General features: G+C 34.6%; 2 protein-coding genes across 2 annotated transcripts; one reads left to right on the top strand and one right to left on the bottom strand.

The window, feature by feature from the left end:
* The first annotated feature begins 1,775 nt into the window (after positions 1-1,775).
* On the top strand, positions 1,776-3,236 carry LOC111380667. The gene has a single exon (XM_023004295.1). It carries the CDS (start codon positions 2,278-2,280, stop codon positions 3,076-3,078), a length of 801 nt encoding a protein of 266 aa, XP_022860063.1. The 5' UTR covers positions 1,776-2,277; the 3' UTR covers positions 3,079-3,236.
* Positions 3,237-4,434: 1,198 nt separating this feature from the next.
* On the bottom strand, positions 4,435-8,331 carry LOC111380673. The gene is made up of 2 exons (XM_023004303.1): positions 7,449-8,331; positions 4,435-4,799 (listed from the first exon to the last, which is right to left on the bottom strand). The coding sequence occupies exons 1-2, from the start codon at positions 7,758-7,760 to the stop codon at positions 4,701-4,703; spliced, it is 411 nt and encodes a 136-aa protein (XP_022860071.1). The 5' UTR covers positions 7,761-8,331; the 3' UTR covers positions 4,435-4,700.
* Positions 8,332-9,277: the final 946 nt, after the last annotated feature.

The following is a 9,277-nucleotide window of genomic DNA, read 5'->3' on the forward strand; positions in this document are numbered from 1 at the left end:
TGAAATGTATACTTGAAAGGAATAATATCATGAACAAAATGTAAATTAAATTGGTGCAAGTTAGAATTCAAATTTCACAAGAATAGAAGAAGAAATTGTTTTTATGTTTGGGATGAAGGTAAATTTGGATATGTGACGTAATTGTGTAGATATTAGAAAGTAAAAATTATTACAAATTGATTAAAGGAAATTTGGGAAAATTTCGCAAGTCTCGAGAAATTTAGTTTAATTATTATATCATTAGAGATAAAATGTTTCTTGATTTTAATAGTGGTTAAATTATTGTTTTGTAACGTATTTCAGGTGGTGACGAAGAAACTAGAAAAGCTTACCGATCGGCCTAATCTGTAGCTCGTATTGAGTAAGTGGATATAAACTTATTTTTTAGAAATTAATATTTATAAAATTTATATCAAATCAGAAAATTTATTAATTCGTACAGTTGATTTGACAGCACGATTTTCAGAATAAAATTGATTTATAAACAGTTGCTTTTAAAGTTAAAAATCCAGTCTAGTTAAATCATTTTATTGGCATATTATTTTAGTATTAAATAGATCAGCATATTTAAAAATAATTTCTAAAAACTACTAGAAAGTACCCAAGTGATTTACCCGCTCTATACTTGTGTGAATGTGTTTTCACAGTGTATGATTAGTTATGGTGATTTTACCCGCTCTACACTATTGTGAATGCGTTTCCATAGTGTATACCAGATAGCTCTGCTCGCGTATGACTAGAATTTCAGAATTGGATAGCTTTGCCATGTCTATCGATGCTAATCGATACATGAGTATAGTTATTTCGGGTACCTTTTTGGTGTGATTTTTCAGTATTATACAGCTTATCAGATTTCAGAATACAGAATTTAGCTTATTCAATTTAAAGAATAAAGATTTTAACTTAAAGTACCGTGTAATGATATTTGTATTATAAACCAGTTTTTAGAAAGTTAGCATAAATGGAAAAAACTTATTTATTTACAAAATTATCCACTCACTGAGTTACAAGCTCATATATTTCATCTCCCTTTTTTCTTATTAGACAGTAGCTGTGTTGAGCCGCATCGGAGCCTGTTGAATTACCAAATTGAGCCACTCAGTTGTTATTTGTATGTTTCTTTTTGTCAGTTTATACAGTTCATAATTTTTGGGGTGGATGCATGTTTTGTCAGTTTATATCATTGGCTCACTACATAATTTTGTATAAGTCATTTAGAGTCCTCTGGTTTGTTAAGAAGTGTAAATTTCATTTCACCGCACTTTATTTTGAATAGTTGTGTTTGGAAGGGCTGATGTATCCTATTTTAAATTATATGTATTGGTTTGAGAAAGTTCATAAATTTTTAGGTGATTTTAGTTCATAGTTTAGAAGAAACTTTGTTAAATTTTTATAAAATTATGTCATAATCAAAGCAAGTCATAGTTGCCTTGATGATGGGTCCGACATTTAGTTGATATCTCTCATTGACGCACGACACGTGTCGAATCCATTAGGGAGATTCAGGATGGATCGTGTCACTTACTGTCTTAGTATTAGAGCTTGTGGGGTTCACCACAACTCTCAAGTCAAACCTAAATTCCAAGGTTATTGGTATTGCACTATTGCTCTTCCATAATTGCTCACCGATGATGTCGCTCATTTAATTGTTCATCTGATTTAATAAAATTTAGTGTCATCTAAACTGTTATTATAATATCATGATGCTAAATGGTTCGTCATCCCAACCACCCCACTCCACCCCCACCAAATGTTTGAAACTTGATTGATGAATGTTAACAGAACAACATGAACCAATCAATTAAAAGATAAAAAAAGAAATGGACACACAAAACAATACAATAGGAATAAAGTAACAACAATGAAGCAGATCACGCGGGAAGACACTGATGCCCCAAGCTTAATGCACTTTTTGGAACACAACACTCTTTCACATCAACAATTGTAACCCCAGTACCCACAAAGCCATTGCCAGTCCCTACCATTTTCTACTAATTTGAATCAATTCAGCCACTAAACGAAAGAGATCGATGCAAACGCACGTATCCCAGTACCCACAAAGCCATTGCCAGTCCCTACCATTTTCTACTAATTTGAATCAATTCAGCCACTAAACGAAAGAGATCGATGCAAACGCACGTATCCCAGTACCCACAAAGCCATTGCCAGTCCCTACCATTTTCTACTAATTTGAATCAATTCAGCCACTAAACGAAAGAGATCGATGCAAACGCACGTATAGTTGTACAGATTGTTCATTTTCTGCGTATTCCGAAAATGGGTTGCTGTCAAAGCTCTAAATCTCAGCCGGAAATGGAGAACCACAGTTCGGTAGCTGAATCAAAGGGCGGAAGGACAGGAGTGCCGCCATTGCCGATGGAAGAAGAAACTGTAAAAGAAGTGCTCTCAGAAACACCTGTTGAAAAGGGTTCTAGTCAGAAAGTCGAGAAATTGAATGAAAGAATGCAAGAACTGAAGATTGATTCACGGCAGGTGATTAGGCCGAAGTGCACTGAAGAAATTGTTTCAGAGGCATCTGTAGTTTCGGATTTGGGTAGTTTTACTGAGAGCTTTTCAACGACGGGGATGGAGAATAGAGACGACGATGATGGAGAAGTGAATCAGAGGATTCCTCTTAGAGTCCCAAGAAGACGGCAAAACACCGGTGACATTCCCGGCGGGAGAATTAGAAGGGAAAGATCAGCTCCGACTGGACGGACGGCGACGTTGCAGCAGAGCCGGGGCCAGGTGACTGCGTCTCGTCCTTTTCAGGGGAGGTTATCCACGGCCCAGCAACGGAATCCAGGAACGGAGAAGGATCTCCGTCCAGACTCCGGGGATATCTCCGCCAGGAGGACGAGGTCGCCAGCGACTAGTAGCGAAGTGGGTCAGCGTGGGAATTTGAGCAGTAAAAGTCCTGGGCCTAGCGAGACTGGTCAGTCAGGTGGTGCGCCACTGGTGAAGACGGCGGAGAGCGGCGGCGGTAAAGTAGAGAATTCCAACGACGACGTTTTAGCCGAAGACGGCGAATCTCTGGAGAACCCCATTGTTTCCTTAGAGTGCTTTATTTTTCTATAGCGTTGCAAGGATTTTTCCTTAATTATAATTAATTAAATATTTAAAATGGGGTTGTTTTCGTCACTACATCTACATTGCCATTTCCACCCTTTGGCAAAGATCACATTGTAAAATCGAATTGAATTATCATGTATTACTTAAATGAATATTATTTTTTAACGTGTAACAATTACTTTGATAAGAATTTTTAATGCAAATCGAAATCGACTTGTACAATAAGTGCTCAAAGTACTTGCAAATTACTTATAAATTTATGAGGCAAACATTTTACGAGTTTGTCGTGTGAACATTACATGATTACATTATATTTAAGAATTGTAGAGAGTAAGGAGTGGGATGGGTCGAGATCGGACACAAACTGATAACTAAATCGACAGTTCATCTTGGATGAAATCAAAATTTGAAATTGAATCAACAAGATGAATAAACTAACTCAAATCGATCTGAATTTGTTTAGGTTAATTCGATTTGTCGAGTTAAAATATTTTTCCTATGACCTTTTTTCGTTAAAACCAACACCTCAACTTGAGATTTTCGGATTGCCTCATGCCAACACGAAAAGTAAACCAACATCCCTCCAAATCAATTCAAAACAACTCGGGTCAATTTGATTTGATAGTTTGGACATGACATATGTTCATCCCGAGTAAGATCATCTCCAATGGTGTACATATTAAAATAATTATGGATCAATTAAAATTTATTAATACTAAAAAAATATTAAATAAGGACATATATGTAAGAAACAATTTTTTATAAAGTGTAAAAAAGAGCAAAATGGGGTTAATTGAAATTTCTTATATTTAATGTAAATGAACAGTGTTACACCAACTATTCATTACATTATATTTTGCACCATATTTAGGGTACCATTGGAACAGCTTTTACACTATTCTACTCCCATTTGAGATAAGGAGATAGTAACGGAGAGAGTATTTAATTTTTGGTCTTTGCCTTGATAAAAATGGGGTCAATTCCTAGAGATTGGTGTGTTTGGGGATGTGTAGAGGGAAAAAAGTATTGGAATTCGTGTTCCAATTGGATATATAAAGTTCTAAAAAATATTATGTCTTGTTAATCGTTGCCCTTTATCTAAGGGGGTGAACATCAAGAATTTTATATAAAGTTTCTTGATTTGCTCATCAAACTCATATTTTCTAGATAGTTACGATTCATATGCAAAATAAAACCTGCTTTGATGCTATTGTACCTTTTTTTTCAAGTCCACCCCTTTGAAGTTTGCACCCTTTATGAACAAAAACTTGTGTATATTTTTGCAAAAACTAATTGACAATGAAGAGTTTTAGAGAAAAATTTAAATTCTTGTTGTTCGATAATATGGGAATCTCAGATAAATGAAAGAAAAATCGCTACTTTCAAATTTTATTCATCTCTAGCAAAATTAGATTTCCTTTGTTACCATAGCTTGTGCAACAATGACACGCACAAATCAAGAAATGGTCTAGGTTACTATGAAAAACTACGTTACAAGTTGTGCATAAGCTTGCATCTAATTTGTGCATTGAAAACCATACATAAAACCATCATTTTTCTCCAACTTTTGTTTCATGACATTCTTCTTGTGTTACGCTTCACAAGCGTCATGGCCATGAAAAGAAGACTTATTCTAAAGGACATGTTGCCGGAGCAGGATGAGCTATGAAAGTTGGAATTTCTTCTCCTGGCATCAATACTGACAGCCCATTGGCATAAACTGTCATCTGCAAACATAGAGAAAGTAGATTAAACATCCCATTGGTACTTTTCTTTCTTATGGTTAACGAAGATGCAAATTATCTGCAAACTTGGTAGGCAAATCTTGCAAGTCCGTCCCTTTCGTCAAAGGTTATGGACTCCATGCGACAGACAATGACAAAATACATTAATTTTTATCAAAATATTCTAAAAATCTGATTTTTAACTAAACAAGGCATATACCATCCATCTTCTTGAAAAATCCAGATCCTTAAAAGATGAGGAACGAGGGCTAACAACAGTGTTTGAGTACCGAAGAATGGGTCAAAAAACTAAAGCCGGAAACTAATTAAAGTTGGAAATCTTAGATCAAATCACATGCTTGAGACATATGGGACACCTCCACTAACCCAAATAAACCATGAAAAGCAGAGACTACGTACATTGTACTAATGTCTCCTGCTGGTGTCGCAAAAGAAGATTCATAAGAAAGGCTGTATAAATTCTGGAGGCAACACCACTAAACATAATATATTGGAAACTTTCAGGCCATTTTGAGTTTATGATGTTCCCTATTAGACACCAAAATTACGGAAAAATATATCAAAATAGACCTTCATCTATTTGTTTCTGATTCTGGCACTATCATCTCATGTTATTTTGGCCTAACTCAGCCATCGACTCCGGTTGACCCTTTACACCACCACAATCCTAGTCGACGTCAAAAATTGAGTGACGTCGAAATAGGTTCTGATGTAAAAGTTCTCAAAGTTGAAGAGAAGGGTACAATATCCAATATTATAGAAAGACTATTTAAAATAGTTCTAAAGATTTTGGCCATCTCCATTTAAGTTGTACAATTTTCTCATACAAGTGGTAAGTTTATATTCAAATATTGAATGACATCTTATGACAATGCAAAACACAAGAGGACTCCAAATCACCCCACCATACTCCAAAGATAATATGAATAAAAAAGGTTTTGTGCAACAACTAGCACGATAAATGCATAAGCAACCTCATGACTATGCCCAGGAAGAAGCATTGCGATGAACAACCCTCATGAATACACGATTTTCATAAATGGGTGATACAAAACTTGAAATTATTAGAGTATTTTTGTAGGGCGGCTAAAAATGCTCTAAGGACATGATTATAATCGACTCACAAAGTTTTAAATGTATGATGCAACATGATCTTGATAGAAATCTATTGTTTTGGACCAACCATAGTTGCCAATGACTTCTCAATATGATGTAACGTTGTATATTATGTTTTAAACTTGTTATAATTTAATTTGCACTAACTGGGACAAGCCAACATGGGGAGTCCAATAGAAAGGCAAATAAATAAATGTCCATACTCATATTGTGTGGAATAAATGGGGCCATAATGTCACTTCCTCATCTAATGGAAGTTTAAACTTTGACCTAATGAATCACATTATGGTAAAGATGAAAATGATTGGCTTTGAATTTGGTCCACTAATGCCTATATTACTATAGAATATATAGACTACCATTTATTGGATTGTTTTTGTGCTATAAAATATTTTTCTAGGTAAAAGAAGAAATATTTTAGAAACTTTAATGTTGTCATAATTAACTAAAGTTTTAATATAATTCATGCATCTATCATGGGGTAGTATTGAATGATAAATGCCTCACATGCTTCTTTTCTAAGATTACATCCAAGTAGAACTTGAGCCAAAAGTTCAAGGTTTTTCTCTTCGAGACATGACTTATGAGATGTTGAAGAGACAATACATTTATTCTCACTTTTTACTGTTTAACTAAGAGCTTGTTTGGTTCGAATTAAAATCTGATTTTAACTTTAGGTCAAACAATCAATATTAACTATATCTTTTTTGGGTTCCACAACTTTTCAACCACACATTTCAAAAACTTTTGCTACAATCTATTAAAAAATCTAATTTTAATCCCTACCAAACACCCTATAAATTCTTCTCACATTTTACTGCTTAAGTATTTTGATTTAACATGATATTAAAGTCGCGCTACTGGTCATTTATGAGAATATGAGAATTCAGCATATTGGACCTTTAAAGATAAAATGAATCATATAAAAAAAAAAAAGTTGAACCCTAATTTTGAGGGCCCCACGACCCCGCCCCTAGAGCATTGTGAAGGAGGTAAATCGTGGGATGTATCCCAGCAGGTTAGGGAACAAGAGCTGCTTGTACACTGCGTCTACAAGGAATCTAATTCCATGTTTCAGGAATCGAACCCCCACACTGTGGCTGCCAGCAAGGCGTGAGATAACCTCACTCCTATCCTTTGCACCACTAGACTATGCCTTGGGGGGCAAGATGAAATGAATCATATATGCACGTGAAGTGTATGTTGAAGATAAATTGATAAATAAATTTATTAATTCTCTAAAAGTTTAAGCTTTTAATTATGGTAGTTAAATAAAAGACTCTTCTCATAGGTTAACATCATGTCAAGAAACATCATAATTAACATAATTATGCATGTTTAAGCGTGATTAAACGAGAAAATTAAAAATAGCTATCAGAATAAAGTTAAGATGCCCAACTTGAAAACCCATAATTTTGTGTGTTTATGCAGTGAAATATTTACCAATGCCAGTAACTAAAAAAAAAAAAGAGAGAAAATACTTATAAGCACATTTTTTGGAAAAAGCGATTGTACCTTCGGAGAAGGGTAGTTGAACTTCCCTTGTGACCTCATATTCTCAACCCCAGCAGGGCTGTGGCCGCCCTCGGCAGCTGTTGACCTGGGGCGGAGAAACCTCTCGAAAATGGCCATAACAAGGAACATAGAGATGAGAATGGCAGTGGCAACAAACCCAAACGACACCGCATTCACAGAATTGTAAAAGCTACTCAAATGATTTTCACTCTCCATACTACCACTCACTGTTGGTGCCATACTTGGCACTGAATATGCTGATTCAACTGTATTTACAGTACTACTAACCCTCCCCATATAGCAAAACTTCATAAAACTCTAATATTTTCTCTCTTTCTTTTTCATCAGCAGATCAAAATGAACAAATAGTTAAAAACCCAGATGATGTTCTCATAGAATTGTAGTTTTATCTTTCTTGATGATGAAAATGGATACTAGTTTCAAGAGAGAGAGAGAGAGAGATGAAGCTAAAGGACAAGAAATGGAGAAATGAGGAAATGGCGAATGGCGACTTTCAAGGCTTTACGCTAATTAATTTAACAAAAGTGTTTGCTTCAAAAAGCTTGATTTTTTTGACCTTTTTTTCACTCTTCACGAAGTAGTAGAAAGATTAAACAGAAGATCAACCAGGGGACGACGGAAGAGGCGGAGTTTGGCGTTGCTTAGTTAATGTAAAATAATTTTAATTCTACGTAGATCACTCAAGCATTCATGTTTAGAACTAGACTAATGAACCTCAGAAGAGTGTCACTTTCACACTCGATTTAGGTTAACCAATCAGTTTCTTCATTTTGGATGATACTTTTGGTTTGATTTTAGACAAGGTTGTCATTTCTGTTGGCCATAGTAGTTTCATTTTGAGACACATTATCAAATCCGTTAAATCAACCGATGATAGATATGTGTGGTCAATTACTCAATTGAAAGAACTTTGTAAGTTTTATGGCCATTGCTAAACAAATTTGGTGGTTTGATTTAATTTAGAAATGTAATATTTATCTTCATTTTATAGATCTTGATGCAAATTGATCTCAAACTTTTGAAAACGAGCAAGTTGATCAACAACTTTCCGTCCTCGTATGATTCTCTGGCGCTTTTTTTTTTTTTTTGGTCCCCCTTCTATTTAAAGGAGTAAGAATTTGAATTTTCAAGATGTAATGTATAACGTGCTTAGCACATGAGATTAAAGTAAAACTAAATAGAAATATAAAATCAAGACGCATGATATCTTCATTTGTAGTCTTTTCAATTCTAGTCTTTTCGATTTGAATGTCCGAATTTGAAATTTTGGTCCTAGCATGCTAGCTTAGCTTATAAGCTGCTTATTTACAATCTTATTTCACAACAAGTATAAGAGTGCTGAAATAAGCTAAGAAGCATGCTTATAATAAGCTTAATCTCAACTACTTATATTTAATTCCTTTTGATTGATTACAATCGAAATAACACATTATTTGGTCATAAGTCACTTATTTTATTTTATACTCACGTATTAAAAATAATAATGAATTTCAACTAGATACAAATTTTAGAAAATAAAACAAAATGGCTACCCTCTTGACCCATCTTTTTCACACGCCTGTGAATTTTTTCAGACTGAGAAGAAAGGGACATGGGCCTATGCTACTGGACTGCAGTTTGCTTTACCAGAGATTGGGCTTCGAATAATTTCAGGGTATGATCTTTTAGAGAAAAATACGTGTAAACTTATATTTTTTTCGCCAGTAAATTTTTAATTTTTAGCTAATCCGAAAAGAGACTTAGTCACAATCACACAATTTATAGGTCATAATCATCTATAAGAACAAGTGAAAATCACGTACCACCAT

This window comes from Olea europaea, unplaced genomic scaffold (assembly GCF_002742605.1).
Source record: "Olea europaea var. sylvestris unplaced genomic scaffold, O_europaea_v1 scaffold218, whole genome shotgun sequence".
NCBI classification, from domain to species: domain Eukaryota; kingdom Viridiplantae; phylum Streptophyta; class Magnoliopsida; order Lamiales; family Oleaceae; genus Olea; species Olea europaea.